We start from the raw sequence: 21491 nt of genomic DNA, 5'->3' as shown, positions 1-21491 counted from the left end.
ACTGTCCAAGAAGTTTATAATCTTATTTCAGTGGGTATTTTAATGATTATATTGCTTAGCGCCAGTTAGCAGGGTCTGATGCTACATGTTTCACCCGTACAGTCAATGGGTGCAGCTTGCTTACTAAGCTTGCCTTAGCTGATAACTTAGCACTCGCTTGCCACTTCTGGCTTGAAAATAAAAAAAGGTCGCCTTAAAGCTGAAAGGCCACAAAATGTGGCAAAGCCATTGGATTATATTATGGTGATTACATCCATCTTTTATATACAGTCTATGGTTTACATAGGTGAGATTGTTCACATCCTTAAATTCTGAATAGCACCAAATCACAACAACAGTTGCCTCAAGGCGCTTTGTATTGTATGGTAAAGAGCCTACATTAATAGAGAGAAAATCCCAACAATTGAATGAGCCCCTATGAACCAGCACTTTGGGAAAGTGGGAAGGAAAAACTCCCTTTTAACGAGAAAAAACTTCCAGCAGAACCAGGCTCAGGGAGTAGGAGCTGTCTGCTGTCGACCGGTTGGGGGTGAGAGGAGGGATACAGGACAGACGACACACTGTGACAGAGAGCCACATCCTCAGGTGAATCCCTGCTTGCAATTCCACTTAGAGACTTAAGTTTAAAGGAATTGGTAACCTCTTCTAAAACCCTTTTAAAAGACATTTTTATAGCCTTGTGTTGATGTGATTCTGTTCTGGTTATTTTCTGTTACTTGCTTATTGCCTGTCACTAGTCTTAATATCCTTTGTAGAGGAAATGTCTAGTAGGGTTTTTCTTTCAATCTCTATATTGTTTTTTTTCAATTTCCATACTTTGCATATTACTAACCCAGGAGAGTCCTGAGAGGAGGACTGTGTATACAGAATATTTCAGACTGCTTGGGAGCCTGCAATGTCCATATCTGACTGCCGTATTGCAGTATGATCACCACACCAGCCCTGAGATTTTATCCACACCTTTTTTGTTCAGCCTTGGGAATGTAGTAGAGGCTTTTCCAATCTGACTGCTGAGCTCCATCTCCAGAAACAGGGTGTCAGTGAGGACTGTCCCAAAGTATTTGAATTTATGGATGGTAGTTTGTGGAGAGGACTGTCAACACCTTTGGCCCACAATATTTATTTTTTTAGGTACATGGTTAAGCCAAAGTGACTGTAGAGAGTCAGTCCATCAGTTTATTTGAGGCTGCGTTCACGGTGTGTGGGAACTACAGCTAAAGAGAAAGTCTCATACGATAACAGCCTTACCCTTTATGCCAAAATGCTCATTCAAATAATCTAACAATTCCTATAGGCGCATGATCACATAAATTATGACCAATACTGATTTATTGTGGCTTTCTCAAAAGTATCTTGTATCATCTTTGTTTAACCCTTTAAGACCGGTCGGAGCGGGCACGCTCCGTTTTGAGTAACTATTTTTAAATCCCTGTAGAACTGGAACCACATAAGCTAGCGCAATAAATTTTTTTGCATATGAAACCGGAGGACTTGTACTCACATTTTATGCCATCAGCTTGTTCTAAATCACGGTTTCCTTCCACATATACGTGGAATGCCCTATAGGGCATTGCAAAAATTTCGTAAAAAGCATTTGCAGCAACAAAAACATAATATTCCAGAAACATGCTTTGCTGATCTGATCAGCTGTTCATAACACTTCCTACGTTGGAATAGATGTCAGTGCATGTCCGCCATTACCTGCCCGAAACCGCAAGTGTCGTCATTTTCGCGGAAAATGTAGTTTTTTACCTTCAGGGCCTTAAAGGCCTATACTGGTGTTTTTAAAAGTCATGTTTGACTTTATGCTTTTCTGTATAGTTTCAAATTGCACTGCTGGAAATAATTTATTTTGATGCACATTTTTTGCAAATTTGTATTATAATATTTATTTTCAGTTTTCCTGCAGTATATAAAAATTGGTGCATCTCAAAAGTAAAATTATGAAGACACTCAAAATAAATTTCCTGTGGTGGGAAACTATTTTGTGTAACTTTTCTGCATTTACAGTTTTGAGGGATAAACCTCTTAAATTTCTCTAACTAGAAATATATGTTTAAAAAAAAAATGATTTTCAATTTTTTTGTAGTTTATTGCACTTTTTTGCAATTTATGTAGTTACTATGGAGTTCATGCATACATATTATTAAAATTTGGGATATAACGGTTGTATTGATGTATAGCAACTTGAAATGCTCCCAAAAATGGCACTACAGCATGTAAAAATATAAAGTTAAGCTCTGGTGGACTTGGCTCTATGGTAGGTCTTAAAGGGTTAAACAATCCGTAAAGATAAATTCTCTAGCACCCACAACTGTGCTTTAAAAGCAAGGTTTCTAAACCAGGGGTCTAATTTGTATATTGAACCAAATACAAACACGGAAACAACACAAGTCAAACATCTGAAGACATTTTAACTGTAATTCTCTCTTCCTTTTTTTCCTTTGGTGAGTGGCTGTGCAGTGGCCACAAAATCCCACTGAGAGAGTAGATTATGGCAGTGCACTCTGTGTGTATGTGTCCACCCTCAGGTTAGTGTCATGCTAATGGCCTGGTAGATGTTCTCAGTGGAGGAGAAGCAGGTGGTCAGCCATCCGAGTCCACCATTAGTGCTCAGTCTCACACACTCACACACGCACACAGTGTACACATTCAGCTGAGCTTTCTGTGGTCAGCTAGCAGTGCAGCTGGGATGTCTTAATAAGAAGATGGTCACTGGGAGTTAAAAAAAAAAAAGGAAAGTGGAGAGTAATAACCAAGGAAAACAGGCTGAGCTGTGTGTGTGTGTGTGTGTGTGTGTGTGTGTGAGAGAGAGAGAGAGAGAGAGAGAGAGACTGACTGACTGCAGCTAAATCTGATTACTGAGGCAGACGGTGAGAATAGACATTTATGGGGAATATGTTTCTCCCTGTTACAGGTGTATTTGCTTAGATCTAACTTCCATACAGCTAAAATTGTGTTGCTTGGAGACATATTGACTGAGGTTGCTCTGATACGATTGTAATTGGCTGATGTATGAAGCTGAGGCAGGGTTGAGGCAGGGTTTTCGAATAGCAGACCAGCCAGGGAGCTATGCTTATGCTTTCCAATCCATCAAACTTCTGTTATCCCCACAGGTAGAGACCTGCTGTTGGGAGACAATGTCGGATCTGCAGTGAGACTTGTGAAATAAAATTTGACTCGTCTTAAGCTGTGAAATGAAAGGAAATAAACAGGACTTCAAGTGGCAGACAACTCAGACGTCTGGTAACATAAACAACTTTTATTGGTTTCCATGGCAAACAAGATCAAACCAATAGAAAGTAATCTAAAAATAGTCAGCCAAAGAAGTCTCCTGAGAGCAGACAGTGGTAGGCTGAGATGTGGGCGTTGTATGTCCTGAAGCAGTTTGAAGGAGAGTTAAAAGGAAGTGCAGGGACAGGAAACTGCTCACAGGGTATATGAGCTCTTCTCTTCTCTTCTCTTCTCTTCTCTTCTCTTCTCTTCTCTTCTCTTCTCTTCTCTTCTCTTCTCTCAGGGTAGCAAAGTAGCAGGCGCTCTGTGTTTCACCACTTTGACACTTTTGACTTTCTTCTTGTCTTATTATTCTTATGGTGAAACTTTGAGCTCCCCATGACTGTTAATAATCTTTTTTTTCTTCCATGCCAATCAGACTCATGGTGGGCTGCACCGACCTGACATGTAGTTATATTTCTCGGGAGTTGTTCTTGCCAGGTTATGTGGAAGGTTGCAATGTAGGGTTAAGAGGGGTTTCTGGTTACATCCTAAGTAAATTTCCCACTGAAGCATAATTCAGGCATCAAGAGACGGGTGACATGTAGCAGAGCATGCTTTCTGGACACAAGCTGGGGCCTGATCCCTGCAAGAAATCGCTGGGTCACCCAGAGTTAATTGAATGTTTTTAAAATTTTATTTTGAAAAACAAAAAGCATAGAAATTTGCACAACGGTGTTAAATATTTCCCCCATAAAGACAACATTTAAGGACCTCCCGTGTAACCTTAATGACAAGTTATAACACTTCAGTATATGTGTATAAAGATGTGGTTTGATGGCCATTAGAATAGTTTCTGGGTTATTCCAAGTGTCACTACATTATGATGCAAACCTGATCATTTTGTTCTACAAGCACGCCTGAAATTTGACAGACAGAAACCACTTGTGTCAGAAAAAAATTTAAGGGTTACTTATGGTTGACTTTCAAAGGGTAAAGAGTTAAGTTAACATAGTAGGACCTACTGAAGCAGCACACCACTGCACCAGCTGTTTATTTAACATGATACCATAGAGCTTTTTTTTGTCTCTTTTTTTCGCACCTGATTGCACATCCATTCTCTTCTAAGAGCTCTCACTCAATTTCTCTCCTTTGAGACTGATCGTGCTCCTTCACGCTAAGTTGAAGGATATAACGAATTATCAGTGGATCGATACCAACACTTACATCCTCTATGTCAGCCGTCTGTCTGAGAGATGGTCAGCCAGCAACAGCTTTGTCTCTGTCCTGATGTACTGTGAACTGTGAAGACCGTTGTTACATTATTAAGACTGAACAGCACCACAATCACAACTTGATTTGGGGCTTTACTAAAATGGGAGAGCCACTCACTGTTTCATCATGCAGAACCCAGTCATTACATCTTGGTGGATGCTGCTGTGAGCAGAGGTTCTTAGGTTAACCTCTTCTCTCCTCTCCCATTTTGTTAGAATTAATGAAGTCGATGTGTAGCTTTAAAGTGCAAGGGAAGCATATGGCAAATGGCCTGATGTTGTCTGCAAAGGTTTGCCACACACTGCACTGAGGCTGTTTGCATGAAGTGAGTGAGTTTAATGAAGTCAATTTTGCAAGGCACGTAAAAGCAAATCGAATAAGAAGTAAAGTTCTTACTTTACTGAACAGTGCATCCTTGATATGAATTCATTAAAGGTTTTATCATTTTTCTCTAATAATGTATTTCAGATGCTGCTATAGTTCTTTTAATTTGCTGCCCCAGATCTTGAGCAGATACTTGGATGTGAAGCAGAGGTGATATTCTTATAGAGTTTGTTTCTACTGGGATGCAGGTTTTTATCACAGTTTCAAAGAGAGCATTATGCTACCTTGTTTGCCTTAGGTCATAACAGAAGGTAACTGTAGCCACGAGTAGCCACTCGTGTCAATCATACTGGAGATGAACATGTCACCACTGCCTCTCCACAAAGCTTTTGTGACCCCATCAGGGACGGGCTGAGGGTGGAATAATTTCCCCTAACTAGAACAACCTCTGTAATCACTGATTACCACCTACAATCTTCTGTAATCAGCCACCTCCATCTTGCTACAAAGTGTGTGTGTGTGTGTGTCAGAAAGGGGGGGGCTGAACACATGCGTAGGTTGTTAATGAGGAGTTTTGTTGTAACCTTAAGAAAATGAGGGAAATGCAAGAGAGCAGGATGAATATCACAGGCACATACAAAGGACTGAGTGACCTCCCTGATGCAGTCTCTTACTAGTAACTGAATAAATTAGTTTTACTGAAAAAAATACTTTTTGACTAATTTTCACTTTTATTGGACAGTGGGGCAGAATCAAACCCAGGCTCCTGCAACCTTTTGCCACATTAGTCCCATGCTCAACCAGGTAAGTTAAAGAAAGGCCTTTATTTTAATTTTTCTAGCAACAAAGCCACCTCCATGCTGGAATAAAAACTCTGTCAGGGCATATTGATGCTTTACGCACATGCATCATTTCATAGGAAGTCTCTGGCACAATGCTGTTTGGAAGAGGCATCAAAATACAATAAAAATGTTAAGCCTCACCATTGTGATGGTTTGAAGGAGAGCTTTGTATTTCAACACAGTAACACTGTAACTCAGTTTATCTATGAGATAAAGACACACTTATAGATGCTAGGAATAATACACAAAGCTAATTACCAGGTCGTGTTCAGGGAGCCAGCTGAGAGAGGGAGGGTGTATCTCCTCCTGGGTCAGTGATCTGTGTGAATTATAGATCACAGTTTTCATATCCTGGGTTTTGTAGCTGGGTCCATGTGAAACACTCGAAAGAGGGAGCGAGGAGGGGGCAGGATGACTGAGGAAGAACGGGGAGGATGGGCTGGACCACGGTGGATATACACTCTACCTAATAAATGTTGCATTCACTTCATATTTTAAAGCGTTCTGCAGCTGTTTGAGCTGGATTAACATCATTAACTGGTGCAAATGTGTTTAAAAGTTTGGATAGTTTCAGATGTGTTAAACCAAATGTTATTAATGTTTGGTAAAATTGCACATGTTATACAGCCTGGTGTCATACAGGGGCTCATCAGATGGCCTCCATTGTTAAGTCATGATCTTTAAAACAGTCTTTAAAACACCCTGCACAGTGTTTTGACTGCTTTGTGTATTTATCAGCACCTAGTCGGAACTTTATGTATCTGTAAATTTTCTACTTTTGTACTTTAAGGATGCATAATGACTGTTCACAACATTAAATAGATCGGCAATTCTACGAAACAGTTGCTTTATATACTGTTAGCATTGTAACAGCTGACTTCTTGGTTGTATTTTTCCATCTGTACTTTTAGAATGGTCAATAAAAAAGGTTTATTTAGGTTGTTTCTCGGTTAACCTTGTTAACACATACATCAAGCACTAAAAGTAGAGTTGTTAGTGGTGTTGAAAAATAATGCAGTAGTTTTTATTCATCAGTTAATTCTACAAAGGGGAAAGAAGGCCAGTATTCAGTGTCAGCACCCGCTGTATTTAAAACAGCACTGTGTCAAGGTACTTGTCAGGAATATGTTTTTACTTGTAAGTGCGTAAAATTTAAAGCGACATTTTCAGTAAGGACACAAACGTGATCTCTTATAACAGCCTCATGTCACTGAAAATGTGCTGGAAAATGATTTCTTGAAAAAAGCTGAAAAAAACTCTGCCTGCAACTGTAATAGCATAAAAATATATTTGTTATACTGTTTACAGCCTCGGGCCCTCTTGTAGTGTTGCTGTATCTGTTCTGTGTGGCAGGTTTTCATAAATGCAGCTGAGCCATTGCTTTTGTTTTACACACTTCTGTGCATTGCTTTACACTAATCGTGATTTTCAATTTCATGTTTACATCAGTTAATTTGAATAAATGTAATTCTTTAGTGCAGCAATGACAGAAAAAATGGGGGAGAGAGGGAGAGATGGGGAATGGTGTGCCACAGAGCTGTTAGGCCTTAAACGCCTTGGCCATTAAGGCACTCCATTTTCTCTAAAGTTATACTGGTGGCATGTTTTTGGATACCCAAATTGAGAATTTTTTGAATTCTGCACAGTGCCTTTAAAATTTCATACTTCATATTCTTGGTAGCTTGTGTGTCCCTACAACTCTCCAGTTTGTCAAATCTTATTTTCATGGTTTGCTTTGATGCAAACCTTTGCAAGTAGTGCCCAAATGTTACAGTTATGATCAGCGATCTTGCATACACGTTCATATGAGCTCATGCACTCTTCCATTTTATGTGAGATTGAAATCTGTCTTCATGTTAGGTTTATCAATGCTTAAAAACTTACAACGACATAATAAGGTAATATATATGTATGGGGTGACACATTAAGGATCAGTATCGACAAGGAAACAAATAAGCTTCTTGTTGTTTGTGACACATCCATTCATTTCCATCCAGTCTGTGGATAATGGCTCTGTTAATGATAATAATAATGGTTTGCATTTATATAGCACTTTTCTAGGCACCCAAAGCGCTTTACAATTCCACTATTCATTCACTCACTGGTGCAGGCACAGCTGCATTGGGGCAGACTGACAGAAGCGAGGCTGCCATATCGCGCCATCGGCCCCTCTGGCCAAGTAGGCAGTAGGGTAAAGTGTCTTGCCCAAGGACACAACGACCAGGACAGAGAGAGCTGGGGCATCGAACCGGCAACCTTCCGGTTACAGATGAGCTTCCCAACCCCCTGAGTCGCCCGGACTGTTGTGTTAAATCTTGTGTTTGTTTTGTATATGAACATTTGGATAATTGTGCTAAGGGCAGTTATATCTCAACCTTCATCTATTATTTTGCCTCTACCGACCAATCATACCTCTTATATCTTAGCTCATTCTTCTTGCAAATCTGCTGATTTATAAGGCACATGCATTTACATTTACCCAGAGGGAATTTCCTACCAATATTTTTTTTGTTTGCTATAAATGCTAGCACTCAGCTTGTCTAACTAAAGACAAAGCATGCTGAATATACCAAATAAATGGCAAGACTTTATCAGCATTTTCCAATTTAAAGACTAAATGTCCACAAATGACTCGCAACACCCTCATAAACTATTCAATAAAACTGATAAGATTCTCCTTTTTCATTTCTGTTTATTCAGACGTGTATCCCTCTTAAATAATTTAATCTCAGCGTGGTAGTCATTAATGTGTCATTGGCGCCTCCTGAATAAAACAGTAAGTACAAATTGGACCACAAGCCTAAATTCTGTAATCTGGTTGCTGTTTTACAGATAGTTGAGCTTTTATTGGATGCTTTTGAAAATCAGAACTAGCTGACTGGACTACTCTGCACACAGATACGGATGAGTTTGGCTCTTTCAGTGTATGCTTGCTTGTGTGCATGTGTGGAAGTCATTGACTATGATAATGGAAGTCAATACAGAGGCCTGTGTGATTCGCTGTCTCACGGGAGCGTTTGTCTTTGATTAGAGTGCAGCAGAGAATGGGTGAATGCACAGGAACCTTAATTGTCTTCCTGAATCACTGCACTGTGACTCCTGACAGTAAAGCTGACATGACCGACTGACTCCACTCTCTAGAGTACATGTGCAGTCAGTTATGGCCTGGTGTTCAATAGTCAGGTTTTCATGTATTATTCTGAAAAGGTTTTGGCCTTAAACATGTCTTAAGCAGTACATGAAAGCTGGCAGTTTTATTTCTTTGTCACCGTTGCCTGTCAGGCCCCAACGTTAGCAGCAAAAATAGAATTCAAATTCTCTCACCATCTCTTAAGTTTGCAGACTGAAGACATCTGGGTGAAGCAAATTGGTTCAGCTGTGTCCAGTTAGCTAATTAAGCTGAAGTTGCCCCATGAGTTGGTGGAAAATACTTTGGTTGACTTTGAAATGTTTCCAGGTGATTAGCTTTGACGCACCATAATCTCGCCTTTCTGTGTGGTGTTTGCATGTTCTCCACATGTCTGCGTGGGTTATCTCCGGGTACATCAGATTCCTCCCACCAAAGACATGCAGTTAAGTTAATTGGCCATATGTGTAAATGTGAGTGTGAATAGTTGTCTATCTCTGCGTGTTGGCCCTGCAACAGGCTAGCGACCTGTCCAGGGTGTACCCTGCCCGCCTATGGTAGCTGGGATAGGCTCCAGACTCCAGAGGATGGATGGATGGATGGATGGATGTTTTTTTTATGCTTTCCTCCCTTGAGATCCAGTACCACCACTACCAGATTTTATCTATTCCTAAAATGCAACCTGATGCTTTTTTCTTTTCATTTTTCTACTTTTAAGGTTGCCAGACATGGCACATTCATCAAATAGACTGCCTAGTACTACTATGTTTATGATTTATTGGGCTTTATTTTTGCTATAAAATATGCTAGAGCTGCAGCTGTGTATTTCTCCTTCTATATACTGACTAAAACAGTTTCAGATATGCATGAATAAAAGCACTTCAATGCATTTTCTTCTGCTGGTCCAATTTAGGGTCTTCAGGGCAGTTGGGAACAAAACTCCCAACCAGCAAGTGGTAAGAGCCACGGTTTGCCCTCGATGGGTTACCAGGACCTAAATTACTTAATAATATGGTCAAATATTGGTACAGTAGAAATAATGAGGGTTAAAATTTTAGAAACATACTCTTATTAGTTTCGTTTTATTTTACATACATGTTTACATATACTGTAACCACTAGCCTTGGAAATAACTCTTCAATTTCTTATACAGACATGCTAATGTTCCCAACTTGGAGCGAAAATGAACTATTCATGTCAATTTTTTAGAATTTAGATTAATTTTTTGAGAGAGAAAGAGAACAAAGAAAAACCAAAACACTACCTAAAAGTCTTTAAATGCAAACTGTAACTTGCAGTAAACTGTAAAGTACAGCCTCACGCACACAGCTTGAAATCCAGAACTGACAGATGTGCTGCTACTCATTTTGAATGGACTGGCTTTTTTTTCTTTATTTAAAGCACACCCTCACGCCGATAAATAATTAAGTGGTCGCTGTGATAAGGTCATCAGAGTTAAAGCAGGAGTGCCAGTCTTATCTGAAACACTCAACTCCTCTGATAGTTTGCTGTGTTCACACTATCAGTGGAGCAGCTCAGGGACGCCTGCTTTGATGCGTTCACCAGGATGTCACTTGTCTTTTTTTTAGCTTCTGTCTTTGAAAATGTTTGATTGACGTAAAAAAAATTTAAAAACTTTTCCAAATTTTCCACATTCACAGGTCTGTCATGTATTATTGGATTCTCATTTATTTTAAATACGCTTTCGTTCAAGGACTCATAGCTCATAGCCACTCATGACACAATTTAAAACAGCTCTGGGAAAGCTGAATACCAACAGACCGATGCACTTCATCTAAGGTGGCTGGTGTAAATCGGGTGGATCAGTATTGTAGTAGAACGGTGAATGATGCTGACAACTGATGACTTTATTGATCCCTCTCCTTTCTTGCTGCAATGCCTTTGTGTATTGTAAGAGAAGGAGAATATCTTTTCAGCGGCTTCGTGTCTTTGTCTGCTGAATCTGAACTGAAACAGTAGGAAGTAGGAAGTCACATTTTCGTGTCCCTATGGGGCTACAAGATTTCCATAATTCAACATTTCCTTTAAGCAAAAGTGCTTCTTAAATTCTAAAAGTAAAAGCTATATTTATATATATCATTTACAGTAATTAGCACACACAGCAGAATAGCATCACACAGTAGTGGTCGTGTGAAGAAAAGCCACAGTCTTCATTTGAAGTTATAAGTTTGTGAAAGACAACGCTTGTCTCAAACCTTCAGTGACACCAACCTTTCCTTTTTCACTGCAGCTGCAACACACTACATCCACAAAGTCAAATAATCAACTGTCTGTATAGACGTCTCAAGTCGTTCATTATCCAATAATCCATTACCAGCTGTCATGTTCTCCAAATACAGTGCACTAGTCTGTTTTTACTTGTTATTTTTGCCTCCCTATCTGCTGTCTGTCCACTGCGAGAAGCAAATCAACCATTAAATGAATGCAAGGAAGGAGCAAAATAAGATTTGAGCTGGAAAGTCTCTTCAGGATAGTAACGGACAGGAAGGCTGCAGTGCTGCGCTGTGATGTGTGAAAGACATGATGAAAGGGGAAAAAAACATTGACTTCACAGACATTTTGATGTTACATCTTTTGACAGAACAACTCAAATTATATATGACACACGCTGTCAATCCTTTTTTTTTCTCTCCAGGTGTATGAGAGGGGAACCAACGTGGAGCAATTTGTTACCCGTTTCCTGCTGAAGGAGTCAGCCAATCAGATCCAGTCTCTCCTGAGCTCTGTGGAGAGTGCCGTGGATGCCATTGATGAGCAGCACAGCCAATCAGGGTGAGCCAATGAGGGGAACGCTGGCTGTTATGTGTGAAATTGGGAATGTGCACATGTGTGTTTGTTCGTGACTGTGCACATGTGTCACGGTATTATGTGTAAAACTCAGATTGTCAGCGGCTGTAATGGGAACCAGGCACTGTTTCAAGCACAAATCGTCTTTGGTTAAAACATCTGTCGCTCTTGCACGCACACACAGAAACCAATTTTCATCTCCTTCATCACATTTTCATCACCTTCTATCTCACCTTCATTCCTCTTTTGTATAACTCGTGCGTAAGCCAATTCTCCAAATCCAAGGCATTTTATTGTTTTTTTGTCTTCTATTCTCTGTTCCTCCTCCTCACTTTTTTATCTAATTCTCTTTTCCCCCTTCCCTCCTCTCCATCCTTCTCCATCTCTCTATTTTTCAGTCATCTACCTGCCAAAGTGAGTCCACGGATGTCAGGGAAGCGCTACGAAAACACTGTCCCTGACTATCCCCCTAATAACAGAGTCAGCGCCAGGGAGGCTGTCAGGACCATCAATACTGCTTCAGGTGACAACTACAAACACACACACTAAAGCACACGCTGAAGATTGCATGATTGGAGGCCATCCTTCATGTAATTAGCTCCACATCCCATACTTTTAGCAAGGTTACAGCGTTCTGACTGAGCAGAAATCAAACTCTAACTGTTACTCATCAATTTTACTGCACACACACTTATCCTTATGTAATTTATGCTCCATTGTAAAACACCTAAATCAGCCACCTGCACAGGTCTGATGCAGCTTCCCCGTAGCGGAAAGGGCAGTGCAGAGAAATTCTCATGGAAATGAGGGAACGGGTTTTTGAGGAGTCAAGAGCTGAACTAAAAGCAGGGGAGGAAGACGGTGAATAAAGAAAGCGATGGCTAAGGAAGAAAAGAGAGAACATGGGGAGTTTATTTTTTTCAGCATATCCCACAAGGTGTTAAAATTTAAGGGTAAGAGTGTGTTAGTCCACTCAGCACTTGACTGTCTGGTGATTTTCTATATGAGGATGTGCAAGAGCACTAAAAGTTCCTTTTTTCTCTCTCTTTTACTCTGTTGGTCTTTCTCTCTGTGTCATCCTTCACCAGCTGGCAGTTAGCGCAACACTGTACCCTCACTTTGACACTTTGTACCCTTCAAACAAATTGCTTTTCCAAAAAGTGACACCTCACATTTTTTTTCAATATGGTTTTTGTACTTTAGTCTAATTACTTTGGAATTTATTCGATGAGACATGTACTTAAAAGTCAGGCATTTTCTTTAGTGAATGGACCCTGAAATACAATTAACTCTTGGACTGCTAACAAAACTTTATGTAATGTCTGAACACTGAACTCTTGTGGTTCATTGATGTTATTCTGGCTCCAGCTCCCTTTGAGCTGGATCTCTGGCATAATACACCCCGATGACTTTGCATAATCCTCTGAAATTAACAACAGTGGAAGTGGTGCCACTTTCTGTTGTCCAACCTTTGCCTTAAATCTAAATGCAAAAGATATACCTTGAAACAACTGTGTGAAATGTCTGCCTTGCCATTGAAATGATGTGAATTTTAGAGATCTACTCACTATCAGGTCTAGAGAGCTTGTTATTCACTTAAACTGGGGGGCCATGCCTGCAGCAGACACGGTGCTCAATGTTGCTGTCACTGAGTGGGCCACTGACACCTCCTGCAAACTTGCATAAAGACATTCACATAAAGTGAGGTTCTGATGGTCTTTATCACCACTGGGTATTGTTAAATGTCCTTCCTTCTGCTGGGCACTGCCCTGGTCATTCTGAGCACATGCAGCTCCTGTTAACAGTGCCATAAACCACAGAAATCTCCCAGCATCCCAATCCAGTTATGATGCTGATATGTGTAGAAGCACTCCTTTAGACAGGGACTTCCTAAATTCAGGGACTAATTTATCCTTTTTCAGGTATTACGCTTGAATGTTTAATAGTGATTTATTATTCCTTTGCACATCCTCACCATCCCTTTTGTCAAGTTGTCCTCCATCACTTCATTGATATCTTTTTTGATTTTCTTTTCAAACCTTTTTAACCATTTCTTGCCAGTGCGGTAGTTGCCCAGAGTTGTTTTGTTGTCAGAGCAGCTTTGTTCATTCGTTCACTCCCAGACTTTTCATTTGTGATTCTCAGTTACCTAAATTTTCAGAATTCATGATGGACACTATTACAGGGTCCCGAACTGCCCATGCAAAGTTATAATCTAATGACACCAGTCTGCTCTGTATCTGACCTTAATTATTAGCCACTAGCAACGTGAGCCAGCTGCCACAAAAAGTTAGGTTTTGTATCTCCAGGGAAGTGTGCAAATATTAGACCTCTTCACCTCCCTCTGTGTGAAATCACGGAGAACCTTTAATGCAAGCGCACACTTGAGAGGTTGCAGCTGTTTCTATTTCGGTATATTACAGTTTATGCCAGTTGGTTTCCAAGCTGAGCTTCACATGTTACAGAGCCAAATGTGCAGAGGTTAAATGTCCCTTGTCTGATGATTGGTCGTTCCAGCACCATCACTGCGTTGTCACAATCAAAGCTCTTCTGACTTCCTCCATAAAGCGAGAAACAGACTATCATCCTACACGTGTTCCTTACCCCCCACGCTTTGGCAGAATGCAACAACAGAGTGTTCTCATTGTCAGGCTTCATCTTTTCTGATGGGAAAGTACTGACAAAATGACATTGTCTGTTTAGACTCCGTACATGGATGTGCCTCATTTTTCCTCACAAATAGATATGTGATGCCAGCCTCCACATGTTACAAATGACTTGTCCTTTGCCTTGCAGTATATTTCCAAATCATACAAAGTGCCTGCCTAGCTTCTTCATTTTCTACAAATGTGATTTCAGTGCATGGGTGGGTGCCATTCATGGTTTCTTTAGTTTCATGTCACTGGAGGACAATGATTTCCTGCATGGCTTGTGAGCAGAGAGGCTCTTTCTCTGATTGTACGAGGTCATCATTTGCCAAGTTCTCTATCCACTCTGATAGTCCTGAAGAACATCCAGCACCTTCCATTTGTCTTCTGCTCAACTCTGACAGCTACAATCAAGAGTCATGTCCTCTAGTAGCATCTTTGGCAGGTATCCAATACCAGTCCCATTGACTCTAGGCTCCCAATTTGAATTTTGCATTCATCATATAACTGCCTCGGTGCACCAACACTGGATGAGTGAGATTCACTAGCTTTGACATATGCGCATTTCCAATGAGAACCTTTGGAGTATCTGAACTGCAGAATCGTAATCATTGTCTGTTTGGGTGAGCCCTGCCGCTATTTTTGCAGATGTATTCGGGTAATTTTCTTGATACTGCAAAGGGAATTACTGCTATCTCATAGTGGCTCCAAAACAAGAAGAGACCCTACGCTTGAAAAGAGACATTTTCTCTAATCAATGTAAACCAGGAATACACGTATTTCACAGGCTTAACTAGTTTCTTGTGTTTAGAAAGTAATATCCTTACATTGCTAGATAACTTATAAGAGCATTATGGGTAGTGAAGTCCTTGTAATCAATGTAAGGCAATTATTAGTGCATTAATTCACAAATTAACTGTACATTGTCTTTCGTTTACTTTCTTCACAGCTCTTTTACCTGGATTATTAACCTGTTAATGATTCTTATGAAAGAAAATACAGATTATATAGACATATATATTTGATTAAAGTAGTCATAACAGTGTCATCACAAATATTCACAGGGAAGAGTGAAAAAACATAAGTGGAGGCTCAGGTGAGAGGAAACCCTCAAAGGAGGGAGACAACCATATTATACACGAGCTCAAGCTGACTCAAAGGCGGGGATTTGACAGATGACAAGATAAAAGTCAGTAATCTCTGTTTTAATGTACAGAGCAGGGATCATACACATGAACACGGCCCATGAAGCAAACATGGCAGCAAGTGACAGGCGAAAGAAAGACATAAAATCCAAACAATGCCTAATACTGTCAAAAAACTGACAGGAGGGCATGCACAAGAAATACCCCAAAGCAAAATAAAACTCTAGAATATGAAAGATTAAAGACAGTTTGGTAAATATGAAAAGCCACAGGGGAGGTGTATGTGAAGATGAAAGGATATTTCAGAAAAGGCAGGAGCATTAACAAAGAGGACGTGAAGCTGAAAAGGGTACAAGATGACCTGGGTTTACAAAATAAAAAATAATTCAGTGTATGGGTTATTCGATATATTTAGAAATTATCAGTGTTAGTCAAAGTTCAACACTGTTACCTCAAGGTCTTTATGTCATTTTAATGACATACAGTAAAATTACAGTACCCTCTACAGTTTTTTACAGATGTTCGTCCTCTTTAAGAAGCTGTTGCAGTGACAGTGTTGTCTCAGCTCAAATGTTTTGTTGATTTATTGACTTGAAAATTTGAATTAGTTTCTAATATCTTCTATTTGGTTAAATCTGACATACAATTGTGAAGATGTCAAAGCCATTACTGATTTATTTTGTTATCAGTGTAACAGAGAATGATCTGCTGGGGTTTAACTAAATGTTGTGTGGCGATCACATAATATTAGTCTGTGACGGAGGACTCTGCTGTTAGGAGTAGCTTGACTTGTCTCCTTAACTGGTCACGCAGTATGAAAAATGTTCACTGTCACAGCATGCGGCTGATGTCATAAACAGTGCTCCAGTTTTGTGTGGCATGGCCCATTTTGGCTAAGACTTGAACATAAAACAAAAATTAAGCCTATATGAGTTTGTTGCCTTGACAGGTTTTTGAGATTTAGTACCCCCTCTGCTGCAGTTAGGTGAGAAGAGTGCTGCTAATGGCTACCTTGGTGTCAATAAATCTGTGTGTTTCAATGGGATGCCATAGACATACATACAGATATGGAGAGCTGTAGTCAGACTATGAGACAGAGTGCTGATTTGTGTTGACACAGCTTTGTCATTCTGACAACACGCCGCCAAAGTTTGTTTACCTTGTGGCTCAAGAAATTCTTCCTCATTCATGATACACACAGTGTTACAGCTACTTTTTGCATTAGTCATGGTAACATGCTGGTACTCCCAGCCCACAGAATAGAAGAAAATAAACAGGGAAAAACAATGAATGTTAATAGACGTGTTGCACTGTAGCAGCGGCTATCAACTACTGTTGTAGTTTGGAGTCTCAGATTGTACAGTAGGTAATGTTAAAGCATTGTTGATAGTGGTATTTATTTTCCTGCTCATACTTCATGGTATACATTTTTAAACTGATGCCTTTTTCATCATATTGTAGCATTAAATAAAAAACGTGATACCATTTTCAACATTGAAATAATCAAGCTCAAGCTCTAAGCTAGTTGGCCGTAAAGACTGGAATAGATGTTATTTCAAGCTGCGTGCATTCACGGCCACTCGCATAGTAGAGGTCCTTCCATACAAATTTAACAGCTAGGTGTTTAGTACCGCGCAGCCAGGCAGAGAAGGTAACAACTACAGGCTTAATATTGTCTGTTTGATAGCTGGACGGCTCATGCTGGTGACACTGCTCTTGGATTCATGGTCACGTTCATTTGTGTGGATGCCTAAGGAAGAATGCTGTCAATGGCTTTAGCATTTGTTGTAACTTAATTTCTAAGTTGTTAGTGTATTAGATGTGTTATTATGTGAATGCCCAAGGACTGAAAATGTAACTTTACTCGTAGCTAAATCATCTGCAATATATCTATTTTTCTTTGTGTGAGAAAAAGTGTGTCTGTTAAGGTTCAACTAAAATGAAATGTGAAATAGCCTGGAGGTTTTTTCTCCTTCTTTGCTCAGGAGTTTCTTAAATAGCCCTGCAATCACACCATCGCTGTTAAGCTTCAAGCTGCTAAACTGTTGATTAAGATTCTGTGCAGGACAAAAAAGGGTTATTTTTATTGAGTTGTATAAATTCTTCTTAAGAACTCACTCTTGGATATTTGGTCATTAACCCTGATGCAAGTGCAGATATTTTTGTACACACTATGGGGAAGAGATGACACAGATCATTGACAGTGACATATTCAGTGTGCTGCTGGATGCTGGATAATAAAGCAGCATCTGGTGGATGTGGCATATGATGTGTATGTATAATACAGTGATTCAGTCAAGGAAAACATTCATATTTTTATCTTCTTTATCCAAAAAATCGAAAACTTACAAAACAAGCTGTAAATTAAAAAGATTGCAGCCACTTTAACACTAAACGGAAGGTAAGCACAGGCACTTACTACTCATTAATGTGACTCTGTACCTTTGTGTAAAAGAGAAAACTTACTAATGTCATTAGTAACAACTTATGATTAAAAACTGTCTTTGGTAAATCAGTGGAGCACCTTAGTTCATGAAGAGAGTCTGCACCAAAAGCAAAAATCTGCTGAATTTCATCTCAGGTTTGCTTCTTTTTGCTTGCTCACAGTGAACGTTTAAAGCCCATCAAAGTGCATATTATTATTATTTATTTTATTTTTTTTGTCTCATTTGATGGGGAAAAAAAACACATTTAGTGCCGAGTAATCTCTGAAGAGTTTTATCCAAAAAGTTTTTGTCTTTAAGGATTAGCTTTTGTATCATTCTTTGTACACGATACACTTCTTCAGTGAGGATATAGTCCAGTTTACTGGCACTGTTTAGTGTTATTATTCTTAGTTATGTAAATTGCATTCAACACAACTTTTTTTTTTTTTTGCATCTATCTGCAAAAAAAAGTGTAATTATTGTTGCTTCAGCTTTTCTGCTTCTCTTGTTTTTCTTCTGAGGTAACCAAGTGCATAAAAAGTAGTTGGGTAGTTTTACACAGATGACAGTAAAAAGAAATTAAAAAAAAGTTTTTCAGTTCAAGTTCTTCATAGAAGAAAAATCAATTTGAGACTTTCACAAAGGTGACAGCACGAACTGTCTGTTTTTCAGTTCTTCCACTTTGTGAATCCAAGCAGCTGTCATCTGTCGGAGTGTGTCCTGGGATATGTTGGAAACAGAAAAGGCCACTGAACAGCATGATGCAGTCACAGGCCTGGAAATATTTGTGCTGAAAATTTAACAGAAAAATGAAGTTTGTTGTTCTGGATCATACTGACTTGGTACAAACTGGTCACGTATCATCTGCGGAGCTCTTGCTCTGAACTAAAACCTCATTTGTGAACTTCTGTTATAGCACTGCTGGGTCGCCTTGCTTCAGGCCAAAACAACACCCAGCACACAGTCAGACACATAGTGGGCGACGAGCTCAACGTCAAACTAAATGATAGCTCATTTTCTTGGTGTTGTAAAAAGGCACATTAAACTTATTTTGGTGATCATGTCCAACTATGAGCATCATCAGTTTGTATTTCAGCAGCTCCATTAACAGCTATTCAATAGCAGAATGGCTGGTTGCAAGTGTTTGTTACACAGTCCTATATTTTCAGGAGCCTAAATGTCACTTCATGGGTTTCCATGGGACTGTGCGTTTCCACCTCCTGATGCTTGGTCAGACATTGCCTGAAGGGTCTGGCAGTAAAGGTCGTACCTGCATCTGTCTTCAGATGTTGTTTTGGGTCTTTCTGCCCACTTTTTACTTTTATCTTCTTTAGGTGAAGTACATCCACAATGGAGTTTAAAGCAGGAGACTGAATTGGTTGTTTCAGAATATTCCACTTCCTGATCTTGAAAAAGTCCCTGGTCATTTTCACTGTATGTTTTGGCTTAGTTTCCACCTATAGTCTGAGGCACTTTTCACTCAGTTTTGCACGCGTGGCTGAATTTGAGCTATTTCCATCTTCTGTCACATCATCAATAAACACTGACACAGCACCACTGCATGCCGTGCATAACAGTGCCCCCAGTGTTCACAGGTGAAGTTGTATGGATCGGATTGTGACCTTTCTCCAAACTCTGTCTCTGTGTAATTCTGTTGCAGGTTAGTTTTATCTGTCCAAACAGCACTGTTTGCCTTTTTTGAGATATTTTTATGGCATTCTCTAATCTTTTGCCTTTCTCTTTTTAAGACCAGATGACACGTTTTGTAGTGAAATGTGTTGAACCCTTCTGTATTTTTCTGAACGTCTGTTTTTACTTTATCTCTGATGGATTTTTTGTTACTGGCCAGGCTAAAGGCTGAGTGTTTCACCCAAATTGAAAGTGCTTTGACCAAATGTTGTCACGGAAGCAGATGCTTCCAAATCCAAGTGACTATGGCTACGTCCACACGTACACGGGTATTTTTGAAAACGCTGCTTTTTCTGCCTTTCATCCACATGTAAACGCCATTTTGGGTTACTGAAAACCGAGATTTTTAAAAACTCATGCCAGGGTGGAGATTTTCAAAAACTCAGTTTTTGCGTTTATGTGTGGATGAGGAAAACGGACATTTAGTCACGCAACGTCAAAGATATGAGTCTTTTTTGACGTCACGCTGTGCACCACGTTGTTTACATGAGATAAATTTATACAATGGTGGATATACACAAAATACTGTTGCTATTAATCTTACTATCTGCAGTTTTTACACGCTTACATATACACACACAGTTACTGTCCCTCCATTTAGAAAGACAGAGGCATCAGAGTGAACTTCGGACGTGGCTTCTACATTCAGCACAGACGCTTTCACAACCCAAATCCCGACGCCAACGTCATCGTCGTTTTGAAAAAAAGTAATTTTTTAAAATTAAATTTATGTATGCTGTATTCATTTTGTCCATTCCTAAGTTGTGAGTCTACACCAGTCATATTTCACAGCGCTGTGACTTATAATTATGAATCACTCAGACTAATTTAAAATTTTTAGTTTCTTTCTTTATTGAATAAACTCTGGCCAAGAGAGCTAATGAGACAAAATCCAAAATGTTGCCTTTAATTATTAACATTTGAAATGATGAAGGCACTTGAAAAGCAATACAAAATTGACTTGCCTTCAAGAAAAACACAAAAACTTTTCAGATGTACTTAAGGTTTACCGTTTCTCTTACAGGCATCTAGACTTCTGATTGGCCAACATTTCTACACGGTTAGGACTTGGCATGTTCTTGACAGCGTTTGACTTCGTTTTACATGTGGACGAAGATATTTTTTCAAAACTGCACTTGTGGATGGGATTTCTTTTTAAACAAAAAGGGAAAATCTCTGTTTTCAAAAATACCCATGTACAAAAGTCACCACCTGTTCCAAGTTCCAAAACTATTTTTGTTTCCATGGGAGTATGCATATCAAAGAGTTTCAATTATATCGTAACTCGAATATGTTTTCGAATATGTTTTCAGAAACTAAAATTTTGTCAGTGTTCAAGTGCATGTGGACATGCTTGTACATCAGTATACCCTGTCCCCTTTTAATATTTACATGTTGGATGGATCCTGACTCCTAAACCAAGGCAAAGGTATAAAGCCAACCTTTCATACTTGTTTTCAGTCTTTCATCTACCTCATCACGCCATCGCTTTTCCTATTTTATCACTTTTCTCCCCCACATCCACCTTTTCTTCTGTGCTGTGGGCTGCAAAGCAGCACTGACAGCTTAGGTCCTTGATGTCAGCAGTGCTTTGTCTTCAGTCAGGACAAGGCGATTGATTAATGACTCCCAACTCCTTTCTCCTCCACCTGTATATGGGTGCCAGAGTGGCCATAATTCCTTCTTCTCCTTCTTCTTCTTCCCTGACATTCAGTGTGTTAAAATCGGCAGCTTGTAAATATAAACAGCCAGTGCCATTTGTTAACAGACCTGAAAGTCGTATTGTCGTTACTTCACTGTATTAATGAACACCCTTTCTCCTGTATCCATACGTAGGGTGTTTATTATCAAGTGTTGGGGGGAAAAAACCTTTGAACAGTAAATAAAATTAGAGAAATTATGTTCTCAGTGGTTTTCCCATAGTCATAGTAAAGTTGTTTTGTGGCTCTTTTTATTGCCATAATCAGTGTTGGGAAGGTTACTTTTAAAATGTA

The 21491-nt window shown here is 39.5% G+C and overlaps 1 protein-coding gene across 2 annotated transcripts in view; it reads left to right on the top strand.

The window, feature by feature from the left end:
• Nucleotides 1-21491, top strand: part of necab2 (N-terminal EF-hand calcium binding protein 2) — a 137757-nt gene that overhangs the window by 61740 nt on the left and 54526 nt on the right. For both annotated transcript variants that reach the window (XM_063477723.1, XM_063477721.1), the window contains exons 6-7: nt 11438-11574; nt 11988-12112. In XM_063477723.1, the coding sequence (XP_063333793.1) occupies nt 11438-11574; nt 11988-12112 (262 nt within the window). The remainder of the gene's footprint in view (nt 1-11437; nt 11575-11987; nt 12113-21491) is intronic.

This window comes from Pelmatolapia mariae, linkage group LG7 (assembly GCF_036321145.2).
Source record: "Pelmatolapia mariae isolate MD_Pm_ZW linkage group LG7, Pm_UMD_F_2, whole genome shotgun sequence".
Taxonomy (NCBI): Eukaryota; Metazoa; Chordata; class Actinopteri; order Cichliformes; family Cichlidae; genus Pelmatolapia; species Pelmatolapia mariae.
The sequence above is the reverse complement of the archived record's forward strand: the minus strand, read 5'-3'. Positions and strand labels throughout refer to the sequence as shown.